We start from the raw sequence: 22,680 nt of genomic DNA on the forward strand, positions 1-22,680 counted from the left end.
AGTTCCGAGTTCTGCCTGCTGCCAGACTGTCCAGTTTCTCCCCATATGAGTCCTGGGTCCCCAGAGACTTCCCGGAACCGGAGTTCAGAGCAGTCGGGAGCTTGTGACTCCCTCCCCAGCCGCGTCCTCAGGTACCAGCCCCCTTCCGCGAGCTCTCGAGCCTTCGTACCTTTGCACTTTACTTCCGCAGCTCCTGACCCTCAGTGTGGTTTTCTCTTTTCTTCTAGTTGTAGAATTTCCACTCCACCAGCCTTCCTGTAGTTCTGGATGTTGACCGTCCTGTCCTTTTATTGCGTTTCTGAAGTTGCTGTAGGAGGCAGCAATCTCGGTGTTCCCCTATGCCGCCATCTTAGTTTCTCCGAGAGCAGGATATTGATAGGCTGCCCTTGCATGCCTCCTATGAGGGATTGAACCAGCAACCCTTTGGTGCATAGGATGATGCCACACTGGCCAGGGCCCTTTCATGTATTTTAGCTTCTTCTTTGTCACCAATATTATTCCCATTATCAAGATAAGGAAAAATTAGTCTTTTGGTTGTGATGCCACTTACTCAAAGCCTGTAGCAAGTAAGTGGCAGAGTCTGAAATTCAATTTGTGTCTCTACCTCCTTATACTGTAGAACATGTCTGCTACAGGGTTGTAGGCATAGCCTCTTCAGCTGTCATAAGTATCCATGCATCTTTGCCCCTCCTTGATGCTGATGCAGAGGCCAAGAGACCAGAGACATCCACAACAATTTTGAAACATGTAGTTGACCATGGTAAAGCTAGCACTGGGAAAGACCCACCTGTGGGGACGAGCCCTCCTATGGCATTGCCACTTAATCTGATTGGTTTTATGTGGCTGGAGTCAGATCTGAGTAGCAGGACTAGGGAAGCAGGAGAGGTTTGGAATTTTCAGAATTGTTATAATAAGTTTTCTTTTCCCCTTCATCATGCATTTCATTCACATGTGTTTCAATATTTTGCAGGTTTACCTTAAGGTAAAGGAGCCTGTATTCCATCAGGTAATTCTTAAAAATTATTACACATTTGATTGGTTAACAATACTTGCCTGCTTTGTGTTTTCCTTTTCTGATAAATAATATGCAAATACAGAGGTTGCAAACTCAAGTGCCTACAGGAGCCAGCTGTAGGTAACAGGAATCTACCTGGAACAGTCAATGCCTAGGTCCACCTGGCTGTTGGTAGTCAGTAATGCAGGTGCAACATTCCTCATATAAGGAGAAAAAAAGAGGAAGCCTTCTGCACATTCATATATAAAATCTTTTTATGACATTATTTTCTAGAAAAGGTAGAGTGTAAAGTCCTTGAGTATTTTCCTCCTAATATATATTGTAAGTTTTTTGAGGTAGAAAGTTATTTAAATTGAGGGAAGCAAACACAGGAAACTGCTGGAGGAAATAATGATTTATAATGAAACCAGAATGAAATAAAGTAGCAGACCCTAACTAAAAGAGAGCTATTGTTTATTGAGTGCCACCATGTGCCTGGCACTATGCTCATTGATACACAGACTAATCTCCCCAGCAGTCCTACAAATTAGGACTTATTATCCACATTAGAAGGAAAATGAGCTCACAAATATTAAGTAATTTGCCTCCGGGTTACATAGTTATTAAAAGGCAGAGCCAGGATTGTAATCTAGATTTGTTTGACTCCTGTCACCATTCTTTTAACAAACTAACAAATAAAAATAAATCAATAAGCACACATTTCAGGAGTGTCAGAAGCTTTGTAGTTTTAGATTATTTTGTGCTTATATAATTAAATATACCTATAACATTAAACTGGAGCTAGACAATAATTATCTAACTGAAATCTGTTTTTTATTTTTATTTATTTATTTGTTTTAAAAATATATTTTTTTGATATTTTACAGAGAGGAAGGGAGCGGGATAGAGAGTTAGAAACATCGATGAGAGAGAAACATCGATCAGCTGCCTCCTACACATCTCCTACTGGGGATGTGCCCGCAACCCAGGTACATGCCCTTGACCGGAATCGAACCTGGGACCTTTCAGTCTGCAGGCCGACGCTCTATCCACTGAGCCAAACCGGTTTCGACTTTATTTATTTATTTAAGCAGAGATATTGGATTATGTACATTTATTTATTTATGTGTAAACAGAGAGGGAGGGAGGGATGGAAGAGATCAATTTGTTGTTCCACTTATTTATGCATTGGTTGATTTTTAAATGTACCCTGACTAGGGATCAAACCTGCAACTGGAGTATTGGGACAACACTCCAACCAACTGAGCTGCCAGGCCAGGGCCGAAATCTTTTTTTAAAATAAATTCCAAAACCACATTATTCTGCCTTGCTTTTCTACAAGCCAGCTGAAAATAGACATAGTAGATGTTACAGGAGAGGACACCCTCAACTCACTTCCCTATTTATTATAGCTTAAAGTGATGTCATTGTTTAGAAAGATTTATTGACACTGTAGAAAATGAAGAAAGTTTATATTAAAAATAGTTCCATTTTTATAACATTTTTGTTTGCCTTTACAAGAAAGAAAAATCAACCACAGAAAAACAAAATTTGGAAATTTGAGGTTAATTTTTGTAAGTTTATGACCAATTTTCCATTTTATATTTTAGATCTATTTGACATTATGTTTATGTAATAAAAGTAACAAAATCTGCCCTAACTGGTTTGACTCAGTGGATAGAGCGTCAGCCTGCGGACTCAAAGGTCCCAGGTTCAATTCCAGTCAAGCACATGTACCTTGGTTGCAGGCACATCCCCAGTGGGGAGTGTGCAGGAGGCAGCTGATCGATGTTTCTCTCTCATCAGTGTTTCTAACTCTCTATCCCTCTCTCTTCCTCTCTGTAAAAAATCAATAAAATATATATTTTTTAAAAAGTAACAAAATCTATATATGTATAAAAGGCTAAGCCATCGTCCGACAGTCCAGCCAGTAGCTATGACGCGCAATGACCACCAAGGGACAGATGCTCCGACTGGTAGCTATGACATGCACTGACTACCAGGGGGCAGATGCTCAATCCAGGAGCTGCCGAGCTTTGGTGACTTGGCAGCTACAGTTCTTGGATGACGTATCCCAGAACTAAAGAGGAGGGAGCTCGATTCCGGGGTGCGTAACCTGAGAACCACCCTCTCACAATCTGGGACCCTCAGGGGATGTCAGTCAGTTTCAGCCCCATCCCCACAGGCCAGGCCAAGGGACCCCACCTCCCAGAGGGACCCCGCTTACTTTGAGCCATGGTGCCACCCCAGGTGCGACCAGCCAGGGAGGGACCATGGGAGGTTGACTCACGAGCGTGTCCAGCCCATCTCACCCAGTCCCACCCCATCAGCCACCTTCTAATTAATTTCTTTCAATGTGCATGAATCCGTGCACCAGGGCACTAGTCCTATATAATAAAAGGGTAATATGCAAATCGATCATACGGTGGAACAACCGGTTGCTATGATGTGCACTGACCACCAGGGGGCAGACGCTTAAAGCAGGAGATGCCCCCTGGTGGTCAGTGTGCTCCCACAGGGGGAAAGCCACTCAGCCACAAGCCGGGTTGACTAAGGAGGTCCAACTGCAGCTTAGGCCCGCTAGCGGTCAGTAGGACATCCCCTGAGGGCACCCAGACTGCAAAAGGATGCAGGCCAGGCTGAGGGACCCACCCACCTCCACCCCCACCCCCAGTGCACGAATGTTGTGCACCAGGCCTCTAGTATTCATATAATATCTCATGCTGTAATTTCCACATGTTTTTCCAGTGATAAATATTTTCTTCTCTGTGTAGAGTGGTAATGTTTGCTGATTGGAAGGGAGACAGAATGAAAGCTTATAGCTATGGCTTATATCCTAGGCTTAGAGATTAAAAATCAGGCTGGAAAAAATAAAATAAAAATCAGGATGGAGAAGTGAAGAAGTAGGGGAATGCTAGTATGAAGTGGCTAAACATCCTGAAGTAGAATGCATTCATTCATTCAACAGATGTCCACTTCCACAGTGTACCTTCTCAGTACCAAATTCTGATCTGGAAGTTGTAATTAAAGAGGCATAAAAGTAAGACTTTAAGATCTAGCCTTACTGGTTTGGCTCAGTGGATAGAGTATCCGCTTGTGGACTGAAGGGTACATCCTGGGTTGTGGGCTCGATCCCTAGTAGGGGGTGTGCAGAAGGCAGCCGATCAATGACTTTCTCTCATCATTGATACTTCTATCGCCCCCTCTCTCTTTCTGAAATCAATAAAAATACATTAAAAAAAGACTTTAAGATCTAAAGTTAGACAGATTTGGATTCCAATCTAGTCTCTTCACTTACTAGCTGTATACCTTGGACAAGTTGCTTAACTTCTTTGAGCTTTTTAAGTGCCAGGTGCTATACTAGTCACAAGAGATATATTAATAAATGAAATAAAGAGGTCCCTGCTCTTAAGGAGTTTATTATGCCGCCTAAAATTGGTAAAAAATCTCCTAAAGTTGTCTGAGGATTAAATGAGATAATGCATATAAAAAACCCTTAGCACATAGTAAGCACTCAGTAAGCATTAAGTAATATTATTATACCAAGGCAAATAAGATATGGCTGTTGGTCTCAAGGTGCTACTGTCTGGTCAGGAAAATAGACTTGTAAAAAAATATTTGTAAGATATATGTCTTATAAGGGCATGTACCTGGGTTGCAGGATTTCCTTTCCAGTTGATGTGTCGTTCTCTCTTACCCTCCCTTCCTTTCACTCTCTCTGAAAATCAGTGGAAAGAAATATCCTTGGTGAGGATTAACAAACAAAAGTGCTTCTACTGCATGTAGCTAAATTATTACTTATTCCAGTATTAAAAAACAGGTTAGGGAAAATGACCCACTATTGCTGTTGTAAAGTTTTTTTAAAGAGGCCTCTGTCTCAAATATCTAATCTAGAATATCCTGTGCTGATCTGTTAAGTAATTATAATCAAAACTATCTGTAATTATGGCTTAAAAACATCTATCCCTATTTATTTTCTGGGTATCATTTATAAAAGAAAACTTTTCTAAGATTTGAATTTGGAGTATTGTTTTTATTCTTTCATATAACTGTTGATGTGTTTGGTTTTTTGTGTTGTGTTTTTGTTTTGTTTTTTTAAGATAAAGCTCTGCTTTTATTAAAACATTTACAAATAATTCATGTGGCTTCTGTGTCTCTTTCTCACTGCTCCTAACTCAGAGGCCACATTATTTTTTTATTGATTTCACTAGAGGCCCAAAATTCGTGCACGGGGGAGGGGTCCCTCAGTCCGGCATGCAATAACACCAGCATCCCTCGCCTGGCCTCTGGCCAGAGGCCCCTCCCTTCCCTCTGCGAGCCCTCCCTCCACGTGGCCAGGGCACAGATGCTGAGCTCGCGTGGCCAGGGTGACACCACCAGCGTCCCACCCCGACCACTATTGGCACCGCCATCTTTGTCGCAGAGTGATGGTTAATTTACATATTACTCTTTTATTAGATAGGATAGGGGAAGGAAGAGGAAGAGAGAGATGGAAACATCAATGACAAGAGAGAATCATTGATCGGCTGTCTCCTTCACACCCCTTACTAGGGATCAAGCCCGCATCCCAGTGAATGTGCCCTGACTGGGAATCAAACTGAGACCTCCTGGTTCATAGGTTGACCCTTAACCACTGAGTCATGCTGGCTGGGTTGTTTTGGAATTTTTAAGTAAAAATTGTTTTGGAGCTTGTGACAAGATTTATAATAACTTTCAAGATCTTAAAAATAATGGAAAAAGAGGGAAAAGCAACATTGTCCAATCTAAAGGAGCTTTGGCTTGAGAGTTTGGAATCTTGATTTCTTACCACTTTGATTTCTTGCCACTTTATTATCCATGGACAAATTTCTGACGTGCCTATTCTTCAATTTTTTTATCTGTAAAATGTTCAGAAAAGAAGTATTACTTCACAAGGATAATATAAAATAATTAATATGTTAAAGCATAAGGCAATAAACACTACAATGTGATACTAAAAGTACATATCTACACTAATAAAAGAGAAACATGCAAATTGGTGTCACTTCACTACGACCACCAGCCAATCAGTGACTATGCAAATTAGCCCACAAAGATGATGGTTAATTTGCATACACAGGCGTGGAGCAAAGACTGAAGGCTCCAGCCGGACTGAAGACTGAAGAGGCTTGGCTTCTCCGCTGCAGCCGCAGCAGAGAAGCCAAGCCTTGCTGCAGCCGCAGCGGAAAAGCCAAGCTTCATTGCAGCTGGACCAAAGGCCTGGGTCCTGGGTGCCAGAGGAAAACTGGTGCCAGCAGCCAGGGGAAGGAAGGCCTATTGCACGAATCTTCGTGCAACGGGCTTCTAGTTTAGATATAAGATGACATGCATAAAATTTTGCCTGTAATAATCACAGAAAGCTTCTGAAAGGAGATATTTGAGTTGGGCCTAGAGAGATAAATAGTGACATACTATTAGAGAGAAGGAGCTAATAAACATTTTAAAAGGATCTGCCATAACCAGGATGATTGTTCTGCTAATCAGATTAGCTTCCCTGAGAGAAAATCCTGATACCAGTTCTACTTTACTGTATTAAATATAAGGTGATCCAAACATCTCCAAAAGAGAGCCAAATGCTTTTATTTAATTTGATAGCCTTGCAAAGTGTAAAATACACAAATCACATAGCCACCACATTCAGTATATACACCAATATATCTTAAATAAGGAAATAAGTAAAAAATGTCTATGAGAATAGATTAAGAGAACATTTAAGAAGTTAGTTAACCCTGTTCAAGCAGCTAATTAACAAATCAGTACTTGAGTATCACAGTGAGATCTCATCTAATGTCTCAGAGAGTACTATTACCTAAACTATTCTTGCCAAAGTGGATGTCTCCCATGGATTGGTTCTAGACAGGAATTTAGGCAGATTTATTTAAATGTTATTGTATTCCACTTATGCCACTTAATTACAGATTAGAGATGTGAAGAAACTATTGTGTAAGCACACTTAGAAAAGAAGCTGACATTTTTTAATATCTCTTATGTACTAAGTATTGTGTATCTTTTGTATAGTTTATATGGACTGACTTACCTATTATCATAAAAATATCAACAAACTGTATAGACATTATCATCTTCATTTTGTAGGCAAAATAGCAGAGTTAGAAAGTTTATGTAATCTGATCAATTTTTTTAATATGTTCTTATTGATTTTAGAGAGAGAGAATGCGAGGGGGAGAGAGAAAAACTGATGTGAGAGAAACATCAATCGACTGCCTCCTGTGCGCCTCCTACTGGAGATTCAGCCTGCAACCTGGGAAATAGGATAGTTGCTGAAAGTGAAGCTAAAGAGAAGGGAAGGATCTAGGGAGTGTGAGGCAAAATTATAGTATCTGTTCAGGTTTCAGCAGATATTTAAAATTTCACATAACATAAGAATTAAAATGGACACAGAACTTCTGATGCTGGTTATTCACAAACAGGCTCTTAAGTTTTCCTCAAAGCTTAGCATGACTCATAAATATATAATTACATATTCTTAAAAATTCTGTTCTTTAAAATGTAATGAAAGATAATAAATGTTTACATTTAATTGGGAGGGCTACTTTTGTAGGCAAAATATACTTTCTTTGCCAAAGAATAATGATTTTAGTAACATTTTTTCCTTTCTTATTTAGGTCATGTATGGAATGTTGGTCTTCACATTAGTACTTCGATCAATTTATATTGTTACATGGTAAGTAGTTTATATCATCACACTATGATTAGAGTACATTCAGGCAATAAATCTATAACCTAAATTGAAATAATACATAAAACCCAATTCCAACAGGGTTATTGATTGAAAACTATATAACCCAACATTCATTATGGTATAATTACAAGGAATACTAGTTCTTTAAGCAAGTTGTTAATAGGCACCATGTGAAGACAAGAGTTTCAAAATTAAAGAAATTTGAGGAAAGCTATATATGATGACCACCTTTTGTTTATAATGTACAAGTATATTAAAGCCTTTTAAAAATTCTAGAGTAAAAAATGAGAAACTGATTCTGAAATTTACATAGGAAGGCAAAGGATCTAGAATAGCCAAAACATTTTTGAAAAGAACAGTAAAGTTAGAGGACTTATACTACTTGTCTTGCTCTGTGCCACACTAAGACATTGTGGTATTACTGGTAAGAATGAAATATAAATCAATGGAACATCCAAAAATAGACCCATTCTGAAATAGACCTATGTATCCTTACTGACCTGATTTTAAATAAGCATCGACGGTAATTCTGTGAGGAAAAGGTAATCTTTTCAAATTGTGCTGAACAGTTTGATAGTCTTATTTTAAAAATTAACTTAAACTCACACCATTACAAAAATTTACTAGAAGTAAATCAAATTCCTAAATGTAAAATTAAAACACTTCTAGAAGAAAATAGAGCAGAAGTTTTTTCAGGCTTGCTTAAGCAAAGAGTTATTAAATAGGACACAAAAAGTGTAAACTATAATGAAAATATTGATAAATTTAACTTCATCAAAATAACAAACTTTTGTTCTTCAGAAGACACTGTTAAGAAAATTTAGGGCAAGTCAGAGTTGGAGAAAGTATATGCAAAATATATATCCAACAAAAGATTTACATTTAGGATATATAAAGAACTCTTACAATGCAATAATAAGGCAAACAACAATTTTTTAAATGGCAAAGATTCAACAAACTATCAAAGAAGTTAGATGGATGGCAGATACACATGTGAAAGGATGCTCAATGACATTAGCCATTAAAGAAATGCAAATTAAAACCACCATGAGATACCACTATACTAGTACACCTACTAGAACAACTAAAAAGACCGATGTCACATCAAGTGTTGGTGAGGATATAGAACAAAAAACATGCATACACTGCTGGTGGGAATGTAAAATCACTTGGGAAGACAATCACGTAGGAAAGCAGTTTAGTGGAGTCTTAGAAAGTTTAGCATTCACCTGCCATTCCTCTCCTTTTTACCCAAGAGAAATGAAAGCGTATGTCCATAAAAAGACTTACTTATGGCCGAAAGCGGTTTGGTTCAGTGGATGGAGCGTCGGCCTGTGGACTGAAGGGTCGCAGGTTCGATTCCGGTCAAGGGCATGTACCTTGGTTGCGGGCACATCCCCAGTGGGGAGTGTGCAGGAGGCAGCTGGTCGATGTTTCTCTCTCATCGATGTTTCTAACTCTCTATCTCTCTCCTTTCCTCTCTGTGAAAACTCAATAAAATATATTTTTAAAAAAAAAGACTTACTTATGAATGGTAGTAGCTGCTTTGTTATGGCAAAGAAAACTGAAAACACAAATGGCCATCAATATTTGGACTGATAAACAAAATGTGGTATATCTATATAGTGGAATACTTCTTAGGAATAAAAGGAACTGAAGTATTGATACACATAACTACATGGAAGAATTTCAAAATAGTTATGCCAAGTGGAAAAAGCACATACAATAAAGCAGATATGCTGTATTATTCCATTTATACAACATTATAAAAAATGCAGACTCAGCTTTTAGAGGTGATGGATATATTTATTATTTTGAGTGTGTTGTTGGTTTCATGGATACATATGAATATATTCATCAAATGTACACTTTAAATATATGCATTTTAATGTACGTCAATGAAACCTCATTGCAGCTATAAAATATACATATAAGCTGCTATTTTGAGTAACTCACCAAGCTTCAGTTTTTTATTGGTGAAGTAAAAAGAATAATGCCTGCTTCATAGGGTTTATTTGAAGATTTAATTTGTGTGTACATGTGTGTGTGTGTATGTGTGTGTGTGTAGTGTGTATCTAATTTAGTATAGTGCCTGACACAGAGCAGGTGACTCAATGTTAATTATGTTCCCCCACTCCCCTTGCACTTCCATGGGACTGATAGAGTTACTGGGGGCTTTTACATTATCTTCTTGATACACCGTACCTAGCCAAGTCTTAGAAGCACATTCTCTCTCAGTACCTTTTAATGGCTAAATGTAATAGGCAAATGTATTAGATAATTTAATAGATAGGTTTGCTTTTAATACTAACAAAGACCTTTCCTTCTCATGAAAGTGATTACTTCAAGCTCTGATCATGACATGACGCAGCAAAATTTCATTGTGCTTTTTAATTTTTCCATAGGGTTTATCCATGGCTTAGAGGACTGGGTTATACATCTTTGGGCATATTTTTATTGGGATTTTTATTATGGAACGTAGATAACATCTTTTGTGATTCACTGAGGTAAGATACGTTTTCAGTCTGTGAGGTCAATGGGTACATTATTATTTTGCCTATTTTTGCACATTTGAAATTCCTCATAATAAAAAGTTAAATAAGTAAATGTAGACTTTAATGTACAGAAGCAAACAAGTAATACACCTTGCTTTGAAAACTAAGATCTAATTGAGTAGTTCTGAATCAGTAATACTCTTCAGAAACCCATTTAGAGCTGGTAATTGTCTCAAAATTAGATGGTAATTGTCTCAAAAATTCATAGGATATCTAGAAAAATAATTTGATGTTTCATGTTTATTTTTTCCCTCTAATAAATGAGAATATTAATATATCTAATCAAAAGATCTAGAATTTTAGCCCGACCAGCGAGGCTCAGTGGTTGAGCATAGACCTATGAACCAGAAGGTCACAGTTTGATTCCGTTCGATTCTCGGTCAGGGTATATTGCAGAGTGACTTGGGCAATTCAATTAATATCTCTGATGGAAGGAGACTTGACTTGGGGTGTGAACACAGAATACAATATAGATGATATATGATAGAATTGTATACTGGAAACCTATGTAATTTTATTAACCAATGTCACCCCAATAAATTCAATAAAAAAGGGAGGAAATCTCTTTGAATTTTAGTTTCCTAATCTGTAAAGCAAAGCTAATAATAGCTACCTCAGAGATTTACTATGAAGTGAAATAATAGATACCAAAGGACTTTATAAACTGTGTGGTACACTTCTAAGGTGATGGCTGTATGCAGGACATAGGAAAAGCATGTATCTAGTTCCTTGAGTGCATGCTAGGTAGACCTGTGTTTCCCAAAGTATGCTCCGAGAAACATTTGTCCTATAAGGTATTAATAAGATAATACCTAAATAAAGGGTTCCAGGGGTAAGTAGGTTACCTGAAAAAAGAAATGAAGGTGAACTCTATAAGTTAGGGTAGGACTTTTCAAAGTTTTTAATCTGTTAATATGCATCATAGATCTCTAAGAGGACAATAAACTATGTACTATTTCCCACTTTTGTTTTGACCACAGAGTCATTTCTTCAGAACTTTTGCAAGGAATACTATTCCTGAAAATACACTTTGCAAAATAGTATGGCAGACTGCAGCAGAGTTGAGGAAATTAAGTAACTGCCATTTTTGAGAATGGCATTTCAAAATGCTCTAAAACTGTCAGCATAAATTGCTAAATATTTTTAAAAATTAACATGGTGATTTCCCCCCCCCTCTTCTCACAGGAACTTTCGAAAGAAGGTACCACCTATCATAGGTGTTACCACACAATTTCATGCGTGGTGGCATATTTTAACTGGCCTTGGTTCTTATCTTCACATCCTTTTCAGGTAGGAAATAGACTTTTAAAACCTAGTTTTGGAGTGTTTTTTCTGTATTCTTTAAATATGATGGTGTATATATAAAATGTTGGAGACAGAATCAGGAACTTTTGTTCCAGCTTTGCCTCTTCCACTGGGTGGGTGACCTTAAGCAAATCCCTTCCCTTCTAAAGCTCAGTTTTCTCATCCTTAAAGTAAGACAGTTGTATTAACTAACCTCGGATGCATGATTTACATTTTAATGCAAGTAGGATATAAACTTTTTTTAGTACTAGTAGTATATAAATATTTCAATTTCTTATTGATCAGCATTAAAAAATAAACTTTGAAAGAAAAGCACCCAGATCCCTTGAGTAGGGGACTGGAAAAGTGAGTACCTGAAGTCCCCTGCTTAATTAAATTGGTTGCCACTTTGCTTTCCCTGCTCTCCTAATAAAGAGTCTATCGGAGGTCAGCTATTAACAACAACAATGGGATCAGAATTCTCTCTGATCACCCTATCCAAATAATATTTCCATATCACTCTCTGTCCCCTTATCTTTAAAGTATTTATAACCAGTTACACGTTTATTTAATTGTTTACCTCCCCCAACTAGATTGTTAATTCTTTGAGAGCAGCTGGGACTTTATCTTATTCACTGCAACTCTCCTAAATGGATAGAATGATGCCTGTCACATAGTAAGCACCCAGTATATATTGTTAATTGATTTAATTAATGATTATGTATATATTGGTCTCTTTACCAGGGGATCAGGCTATGTTTAATTTCAAATTCTTCTCAAGAATTGAGAGAGCTGAAATATTTGTAGGCAGGGGAAGAAATTTTTTCTTTAAACCAATGTGAAAATTTACTTAAGTGAAACTTTTAGAATACCTCTTCAAAATAACATTTGCATTCACCTATCTGGAGGTCAGCTTGTTTAGGTAACCAGAATGATCTAAAATTTAACTACCTGAGAATTATATATTTTAAAAAAAGACTTCTGAGTAGCTAAATAGGAACATTGAATTCATGCTGTGAAGAGCTTAATCATGGAAGAGCTCTTTAAACCCTATCTCCAAGTATGTTTATTTTACTTTTTGCAACTTCTTACTGCATTGGTTATTTGGATTCCTAGTCCATAGCACATGGGAAATATCTAATTTAAAAGGGAAGGGATATGGAAGAAAATGCTTGGGGAAAGTGATGTGATAGAAAAGGAAAAACAAGAATAACTATAAAGTGAACCCAATAATTAAAAAGCTAGCACCTTAACACTGTGCAAGAAATCCCAAGGTGGCTCATTTGGTTGGGCGTTGTCCCATGCACCAAAAGGTTGTGGGTTTAATTCCAAACCAGGGTACCTACCTAGGTTGCATTCTCTTCCTCTCTCTCTCCCTCTCTCTCTCTCTCTCTCTCTCTCTCTCTCTCTCTCAAAATCAATAAACATATTCTTGGGTAAGGATTTTTTAAAAATTTTTAAAAGAGACCTGTAAAAATATCACATATTAGAATTATCAATGATTATAAAAATAATGCAATTTCTATGCTTGAAGAAATAAATTAAACTTAAAAATAAGTTCAAGGAAAAAAACTTTTCAAACAAATTTTTAAAGAACCAAATAGAATCTCTAGAAATGAAAACTATAGTAACCAAAATGCTAAACTCACTGTACAGAACTAATAACAGATTAAACTCAATTAAAGAAAGAATTAGTAAAGTGGAAAACAGGTCAGGAAAAAATTACTTAAATCCAGCAGAGACAAAAAATATGGAATTGAGGTTAAGAGAAATGGAAGATGAAGTGAGAGGGTCTAACATATGTTTAATTGAAGTTCCAGGAAAAAAAAAGTAGGGAGGGGGAGCAGCATATTTCAGTTACTAATGTTACACAACAACCCCAAACTTACCAGTTTAAAATAAACCAGTGTATTTTGCTCACAAGTGTCTTGAATTTGGGTCTTGAACTTGGAAGGGCTCAGTTAGGCAGTCCTCACGTGGAGTCTCTCATAGGGTTGGTGTCAGATGTCAGTTCAGGCTGCAGACATCTGAAGGCTCCCGCTGGAATAGAAGTACAAGAGGGCTCACTTATATGGGGTGTCATTTGATATTGGCTGTTACCTTGGAGCTGTGGCTATAAACTAGAGCTGCCCTCATGGGCTGGCGACTTCATCCTCAGTGTAATCAGCCTTCATACCTGGCAGAAGACTTCTCCCAGAGGGAACATCTCAAGAGAACCAGACAAAAGTAGCAAGGCCATTCATAACCTAGTTTCAGAGTTCATATGGTCTCATTTCCACCTTACTCTGCTGGTCAAAGTCACAGATTTAAATAGGAGGGACATAGATCCTATCTCTTGAGGGGAGAAGTAATGAAGAATTTTGGGTCTCCAAACTCAAGTCTGAAGAGGAGACACTTCTCAGCTGGTGCTGGTTTCTGAGCTCAGAGGAGAGACCCCAGGCTGGACCCCAGGCCTCTGAAGAAGGGACTGCTGCTACAAAGTCCTGCTGCCACAGTGAGGAAGTGTTGTTGGGATGCTGTTCACAGGAACCACAAGTCAACAGCCCCTCATCAAAATAAAACAGGATGGAAGAAGTCCCTTCTTTCTCCTCCGGCTTTGCAATCTCTCTTGAATGCCCTCTTTTAGCAGAGCCTATGAGGGAACAATTGTCAATGCAGAAGTACGGTTTGTAGTCTCAGCTCCTGAATCACAAACAGAATATAGAAGGTTGGATTTGGAGCTGAAGTATAATAACTTAATAAGTGATATAGCTGGTAAGATTTAACAAGAGGAAAACCATAAATAACCAGTATCAGGAGTATAAAAGGAAACATCATTACAGATGCTGCAGATATGAGAAGATAAGATTTTTTAACAACTTAATGTAATAGGTACTTTTGTTTATGGTTTAAATTTTCCATAATAAAAGGTTTGAATTTTAAGCTCAGAACCTCATCTGGGCTAGGCACTTGATGTATATTACCTCCTTTAATCCTATGACAGTGCTATACGACATGTATTATTTTATACTTGAGGAAAGACAATCTCAGAAAAGTCAAGTACTTCACACATGATCTTAGTGTCATTGCCTGGATTTGAGCCCAGAGTTTTTCTGTCTCCACAAAACAACCTAGGAAACCTGAGAAAGCATCTAATTTAACTTCTTCATTTGATGGTGAAGCAAACTGAGGCAGCAAGGTCATTTGCTCAAGATCAAGGTCACTGGCCAGTTAGAATATAATATATTGGCTAACGGTTAGACAGAACCTGAATTCAAGTCCCATTTCTATCATTTACTAGCTGTGGCACATTGAAAGGAATATTTGACCTTTCTGAGATCATTTCTCATATGCAAAACAGGAATAATAATGCCCACCTAGTAGGTTGTTTAAGGATGAAATGTGTAGAAAGCTCTGGGTCCAGTGCTTGCCCCACTAGTATAGCTACTTAAAAGTTGGCAGTGGTGAGGTAAGAGCAAGGGTTGGAATCCAGGGCTTCTCTGCCTCAGTCCAGGACTCTTTCCTAAAGAAAAGAAAAAAGGTGGCAGCTTTCTTTTAGAGATTAACATCCGAAAAACTGTCAGAGGGGTTATATTTTAAGACAGTAGAGTATTCTTCATAATATTTGATGTTCCTCTTTACAGTTCTGGCTTGGGGTACAGTGACACTATGGCCACATTAAATTACACAAATTCAACTATACATGCTCTTTCACCTTTTCTTCCCTTGTTTAAAAGATAAAATTTTTCATACTATAAAATTATGGCTTGCATATGCACACATGATAGTCTGTATATTACTATTGTGTACTATACAAAAAACTATGTATGCTGTATGTTATGGAAAGCTTAATGAAATTTTTAGGGGTAAATTTAACTTTACCTTTGCTGTATGTACTGATTTTAGACTCTGATATCTTCAGAGGTGACTCATTTTAAAGGATACTATGAAAAGGGCTCTATTGCCTTCCTGTTTATTTTATACCTGTATTGGAAACCTGTAGAGCTGATATAACCATTTTCAAAATATTATAAGAATACTCTACGTTAGCCCTGGCCAGTTTGCTCAGTGGTTAGCATGTCGACCTGCCCACCAAAGGGTCTCAGGTTCGATTCCCAGTCAAGGGCATGTACCTGGGTTGCAGGTTCAATCCCTGGCCCTGGTTGGGGTGGGTGCGGGAGGCAACCAATCAATGTGTCTCCCTTACATCAATGTTTCTCTCTGAGTGTCTCCCTCCCTTCCACTCACTCTCTAAAAATCAATGGAAAAAATATCCTCAGGTAAGAATGAACAAAACAACAAAAAAAGAATACTCTACTTTAACACTTACTACCATATATCTTCAAAGATGACACTGGCAATTGTGATATGAATCCTGTAAAGCATGAATGAAGTGCTCCCTATTAAACTGCAAACATCCTACAGTCACAGTCTGAAAGCTGATCACGTCTCTGTTTCCCCTAGCATCTTGCCAAGTGCTCTGCACAGAGTAGCTGCTCAAAAAAATGGTTGCTAAGAGAACAAAAGATATACCAATGTTGCTTGTTCTTTATATATACATAGGCACTACGGTTAAATTTGTCAGTATGCCAGTTTGCATGGATTAAAAATCAGTCTGAAGAGCTTTCTCCCTCCCCTTTTCTTTCAGCATATATACAAGAACACTTTACCTGCGATATAGGCCAAAAGTGAAGGTAAGTCTACTTCATAGCGTGAGTGTGTTGGGAGAGGGGGGATATTGAGAAGATGGGATGGAGGAAGTGGGTGGTCTGGAGAGGTCATGGAGTGAGTACAGGTTTTGGAACCAGATGCTCTCCCACTTACTGCTCTGTGACCTTGGGCAAGATTCTTCCCTTTAAAAGACTTAGTTCTTCAACAATAAAATAGACCTGTTAATAGCTACATTGCAAAGTTGTTTTAAGGATCTGAGATGATTTTAATGCCCAGCTCCATGCTTGACAAAGTAGATGTTTAATACATTTAAATACATTTAATGAACATAGTTTCTGAGATCTGTTACAAGCCTGGAAAAAGTATGCTGTGCTCAGGTACTACTACCAGGACAATAACGAGCAAACCTACCAAGCACTGCAGTCATAGTCCATGGGTTCTTTCTCATTTTTCAGGGATGATATCTATGGAACACTTTTATCTTCTTTCATTTTGTTCCAACTTGTTTCCAAACAGTTTCTCTTCGGAATCTGGCCAGTGATCCTGTTTGAGCCTCTCAGAAAGCACTGATGAATTATTCCACCAAGAAAACAAAAAAGCACCTACCATAGTCCCAGCCAAAATAATAAGGAAATCCGTAAAGATCTACATGTTCAAATATATCAGGACTATCACAGCAAACAAGTGGCTTTCTGACTAACACTGTCAGCCACACAGAGAATGAGGAATGGGGCTTGTTGGATGTTTAGCTTATGTCATTATCTCATTTGTCCTCGTCACCCTAAGATGTTTAAAAAGAAACACACGATATATCCATATATACTTGGATGCCAGAAAAATTGGGATTTTCATAACAGGTTAACAGTTTGTGCTTATAACAGGAAATTTACCATTTCCTCTTTTTTGACAAGGGTTGCATGTGAACTATACTTTTCTTAATATTTGGTTAAATAATGAAAACAGCTGGACTGGCAAACCCCGTGTCCAGATGGCCAGCTATAAGCCAGCCCTTACCTGTGTCAGCCTTGATTTATATTTTTGTCAAAGTAGCCTCATGGATGGTTTTCCAAGGTTAAAAAAAGGAAGAAAAAGAGCTATCAGTGGGATTCTGGTAGTTTTTCACTGCTGCCTCTGTGCTACTCAGAGTGTGTCATGAGCAAGCTCAGACCTGCCATTGGGTTAGCACATCCCAGCTCTGGCTTGTCTGTGTTTAGCCACAGTCAGTCAGAGTCAGAGGGTCATCTTGCAACCTTTATGAAGGCTCTGAGGATACCTATACAATGTTGTATCCCCAGACAGTTAAAGGTGGTTGTTCAGTTCCTTTGATCTTTGCAGATCTTTAAGTTTGTTACTGTTTTTATGGCTAGGCAAACATGATTGGTGGTCTGGTCTACCCGTATTCCATCCTCCTAGCATAATTTATGTGAAGTTACCAGTGAATGTCATTATACTCTGACTTTTTAGATTATGCAATATTTTCCAGTTTTTAGAGAGGCCATAGTTACTCCCAGAGAAATGTGTTGGGTTACCTAGAGCCAAACGACCAGGATCCTTTTTACATAAAGCTTATTAGAATACCTGCTCCTTCATTTCAGGTTTGAGAACAGCTCTAACTTACTTGAACTTGTAACAGAACTCCCTAAAGTTAAAGTGCTGAAAAACAGCAGTGAAATCTCATTGTAAAGCAGCCAGTTCTAATTTGGATTTGAATTACAACAAATTTTATCACTTTTCACAAACATAACACCTGTCTGGATTTTAAAATTCTATTTGATCTCCTTTATTCATTTATCACCATATTTGTAGTCTACACCATTTAGCATTTTTATGACTTCTTGCTTATTCATTATTATAAAATCCAGAGTGTTTTTACCACATGGTTTCATTATCCCAGATGAAATCCTGAGCTACAGCTTCAAAAGGAAACATTTTCTTATGCAAAGGTATTAGACACTTCTGTCATTTTTCCAGTATTCAGTAAGTAGCCTTAGTACAAATTTAAAACCAATGCAAATTGCATCCTTATTCTTCACCTACTGGCCTTAGTTTTAGTCCAAATGCTATCGTCCTTATCATGCCATTAGGCAGATGATTCCACCTACTTTTATGACCTTCTAGCTAGAAAAACACTTGCCAAAACATAAATGTAACACAACTGTGGTCGTGCCTTAGGAAAACATGAAACTAAACAGTTCCAGCACACAGCCCATAAGACTGTTATTTCTTTTCCCACAAGATTCTGACTTCTGGCTACATTTCATGTGCAGCTACCTAGGCTGTCAGCCATCTTACATTTTTTAATGACTTCCATTTGTTCCACACCATTGCCTTTTGTACTTTTCCTTCAAGATACACTTCTGCATAAAGAATCTATATAGAAACAGAGGCACATCCTTAATGATGATGCGGCTAAACACTGGGAGATGGAGGTGCTGCAGTATTAAAGTCAGATTAAGGTTACCGGGAGCACATCCTGAGAGAGGCCCTTCAGAGCAGTTTGTTGAAAGCATTTCAACCATCAGTTGTTGACTAAAGTTGTCCAGCACCTCACTGGAGAAGCACACCGGTGGGCAACTTGTGACATTATGGCCAATTTTTCAAAGACCCTTGTTTCTGTTGTGAAGACAGCTGTGAAATATTTCACATGTGTTTAGCAAAAGGGGACTAAATCCAGTCTCTTTCATTTTCCAAGATAGTTTTTGCCCCACGTGGCTCTCTTTTTAACAGCCTAAGTATTAGCATACCCAAGGCATTGTATCTGTGCCACAGATAGTATTTGGAAATACTGCTGACCGTCAGGATATTTGCTAAATCGTCTTTATGTCAATGGCTTTTTTCCTTCTAGGATTCTGGGTGGGCATTACAGGGTTGGCTTACTACCCTGCTCCCTTCCCTTTATTTTCTTAGAAGACTTCCTGTTAACTAGAGTGTACAAAAAGCAACAAAAACAAACCTGTTTCCTACTGAGCAAATAATGGTTTGTTTGCATATCACCTGATGCAAAAGGTGCTCATCTGTGAGCCCTACAGCACATTATATTTTAGAAAACAATATTTTATGGATGTGAAAGAGGCAGTTTGCTTGCACATTTTAATATTTTTCTTATGCTGCCATTTTCACTTTAGAAAATTGAAAGCAATTAGACTTTTTTTTTTTTTTAGGGAAAACTAGGTGAAAGGTGGTTGCATTCATCAGATTGGTCATTCTGCCTACTCCTCCCCACCTTGGTACTTTCATGAAACATTGCCACCACCTGAAGTGATCTCTTTAATCTTTGTGATATTATATAAATTGATCATTAACTGGAAAAACACTTGTGTGAATAATCTACAAATGAGGACCCCAAACAGTGGTATTTGGTTTAGCAGAATTCTATAAAAAAACCTTCCTGCAAAATTTCCAGGACTGTTAATCTGGCCTTTCACTACACTAAAAGGTTTTTCTTAGTAATACTGAGTCAATGAAAATCAAAAGACCCAAATTTCAGGTATACAGTACATGAAAGTCTTTAAATGCCTGCAGAAATGAAGTTCTATTTTAATGCAAACACCTTCTGAATTTAGCCAGTACCCCTAAAAGTGTCTAATAATTTACTTTAAGGTTTTCTTGTGAGTTTTATGGGTTCCATATTACTTTGCTCTTGAAAAAAAATTACTGGTTGCTAAGTGTGCAGTTTTAGCTCTCAATTCCACATTTACATGATTGAAGAAACTCCTTTAACCCATGGATTATGATGTGCTACTGGATAAACATTTGTGTAAAACTGAAGTTTCAAGGAGAACCAGTTATATTGGAATTTGCAGCTATATGGCGATTTGCAGATCTACCTCTGTCTTACATCTTACATCATATCAGTGCCATAATATAATTAGTTTGATCACTTTGTCTTGTTTTTTTTTGTTTTTGTTTTTAGTGTCTAAAATTACAGCTTGTTCACTATGCTGTAAACATTTGGAAATAATGACCACAATTTGGCTAAAAGTAGTTAAGCCCATGGGGTAGGGGTAGGGGGGGGGAGTTATAAAATGGAGAAGAAAAAAGAAGGAAGAAAAAAAGAATGGTTATGAACTATCTAACTGGAAAAATTCAATGCTGCTTTTTAAATTGTTACACTTTCTTCAAGAAGGAAACGTTAATTTTAATGTTTAACTGTGGTTGCTGGATGGGAATAAGTTGCCAGTAGTGCTGAGGTTATGTGAGCAGGCCACTGGTCTCAGTTCCTCCTGCTGGAGAGGGGAAAGGCAGGCTCTTGTTCACATACCTACAGGGGAGTTAAGAGAAAAATGTGACTCCAGGCAGAATTTGGGACTTAATAAGGAAAGGGGAAGGGGAGAAACGGCACTTATAGGAAAACAGATAACTTTTAGGAAAGATAATGGGCCCTTAGGAGAATAGATGGAGTCAAGATAGTTTTGTGGCAATGTCTGTTCAGGCGTGGTACGAAATGAGAGGATTTATGACAGTTGAGTTCTTTTGGAAGGTTCTAGTTATAGTCAGATGAAGGAACATCAGAAAAAAGGACTTCTTCCTACATCTACTGATTCCCAAATGCCTTCAGCTCAAAATAATTCCTATGCCACAGTGGTGCAGTTTCCCCCTCTCTTCCCGTCTAAAACCTCCCAAGAAGTTTAACAGACCAGAAGCTGAGTTGGTGGCCGTGGAGCAATCTGTGTTAGAGGTTGGGAGGTTAGAGATCTGCAAAGGAAAAGACATAGATTTACAGAGAAACAAAAGGAAAAACAAAAATTAGTAGTTGGAGCAGATTATAAACTCAGTTTTTGAGTCCAGAGGGGAATCCAAAGGATTTCTAGATGTTGGTCTTGAAGTGTCTTTAGATGGTGGGGTAACATGGTAGTGGCAGTCTCACATGGTTATTTCCTGGAGCTCACAGAACCATGTCCTGGTGCACGTCCTGAGTGGTGTGGACCTTTGCAGTCATAAATCCTTTAAAGTTATAGCAAATCATCCAGCTTTAGCTTGCAGGGCTTCAGGAAAAAGGCAATTTTAGTTGTTAGCAATGCCAAGTCAAGAAGAAAATTAGAAATGTTAATTACTGACAAAATGTGCAAGATGGTAAAATCCAGCTCACAAAAAGGTGAAAACAACTCAAAGAGAATGAACAGAGCTAGAATCTAGCATTCCACTGAAACACAATTTCTCTCTATGATCACCTTCATTTTTATCAGAGATAATCAGGGTAAGACTGTTTTTGTTTGCAAAACAAGTCTAGTCTCACCAAACTTGGCCTGATTGTTTATTTAAGTGCAATAAGAATAATAATTGATGAAATAAGCCTTTTAAAGTTTGTTTTGCTGGAATTTTTATTGGGAATCTCAGATTGGAATTTTTAAAGCCTCAAGACTAGGAAGCCAAGCCAAGAACTCACCATCACACTTCACATGCAAGTACCTGCAGATTTAGATTAATTCCTCCTTCTCAGGGTCCCCAAAATATTCTGAGCTTCCTGGGCCAGCCATGAAGTGGCCTTCCTTACTCACCTGTAAGGGTGGGAGCCCTGTAAGGGTGCCAGGCCAGTTTTCTAGGAGAGCTTTGAAAGCAACCTTAGTTCCTTAAAACTAGTTATAGCCTCTTCTCTGCACATCTTCTCAAATATGATATTCTAGTCAAAGCCTTGGCAATATCACCAGTGTTTCCGATTGTGTCCTGTCACAAGGAGAATCAATTCTTACTAAACATATTCAAATAACTATATTGCCATAAAAATAAGAATATTCAATAAAAGTTTCCAAATTTTGGAGGGAATCAGACAAGGAGAAAAAATAAATGTTTCATTTTTGTTTACAAAGATATAATCTAAATTCTGTAAGTAAAGGTAGCTTAAGAGTAAAGGGGTTCTTTAAATCTGGAAAATAGGACATTAAAGAACCAGCAGCACTCCCAGCAAAAGTCATAGAAGAAATCATAAGTATTCTTTGTCAGTCTACTCAGTCTCATGTGATAAATCCAGGTCTTTCTTAACATGGGGTTAGCAGATTTATGAACCCATGAGCTTCTCCATTATTTCTAGAAATCATTATTCAGGCTAGCAGTGTGATCTCAAAGTTACACAAGCAGTGACATCAGAAGCCTGTACCCCGTGTACCTGCTATAGTCTCTGAACTGTTTTGTTGAAGATGAAGCCTATAGCTGATTATAAGTTTTCAGAAAAATATCAGAGTAAAATGATACCTGTGAATGACAAAAGGTTTAAAATGACCGTAGTTAAAGATCTGATGAGAGTTCATTATAACATAATTGACAAGAAAAGGGTTTTTTTTTTTAAATTTTAATTTTATTGATTTCAGAGAGAGGAAAGGAGAAAGAGTTAGAAACATCAATGATGAGAGAGAATCATTGATTGGCTGATTCCTGCATGCCCCCTACTGGGGATCAAGCCTGCAACCCAGGCATGTGCCCTGACCAGGAACTGAACTTTGACCTCTTGGTTCATGGGTCGTTGCTCAACCACTGAGCCACGC

At 38.0% G+C, this 22,680-nt stretch overlaps 1 protein-coding gene across 1 annotated transcript in view; it reads left to right on the top strand.

Moving 5' to 3' along the window:
* Positions 1 to 20,086, top strand: part of ACER3 (alkaline ceramidase 3) — a 61,987-nt gene extending 41,901 nt beyond the window's left edge. The window contains exons 6-11 of the mRNA XM_006763838.2: positions 971 to 1,006; positions 7,636 to 7,694; positions 10,118 to 10,219; positions 11,453 to 11,557; positions 16,179 to 16,224; positions 16,718 to 20,086. Of these exons, the coding sequence (XP_006763901.1) occupies positions 971 to 1,006; positions 7,636 to 7,694; positions 10,118 to 10,219; positions 11,453 to 11,557; positions 16,179 to 16,224; positions 16,718 to 16,771 (402 nt within the window). The 3' untranslated portion in view covers positions 16,772 to 20,086. The remainder of the gene's footprint in view (positions 1 to 970; positions 1,007 to 7,635; positions 7,695 to 10,117; positions 10,220 to 11,452; positions 11,558 to 16,178; positions 16,225 to 16,717) is intronic.
* The last annotated feature ends 2,594 nt before the right edge of the window (positions 20,087 to 22,680 follow it).

The sequence above is a fragment of the Myotis davidii genome, unplaced genomic scaffold, assembly GCF_000327345.1.
Source record: "Myotis davidii unplaced genomic scaffold, ASM32734v1 scaffold139, whole genome shotgun sequence".
NCBI classification, from domain to species: Eukaryota; Metazoa; Chordata; class Mammalia; order Chiroptera; family Vespertilionidae; genus Myotis; species Myotis davidii.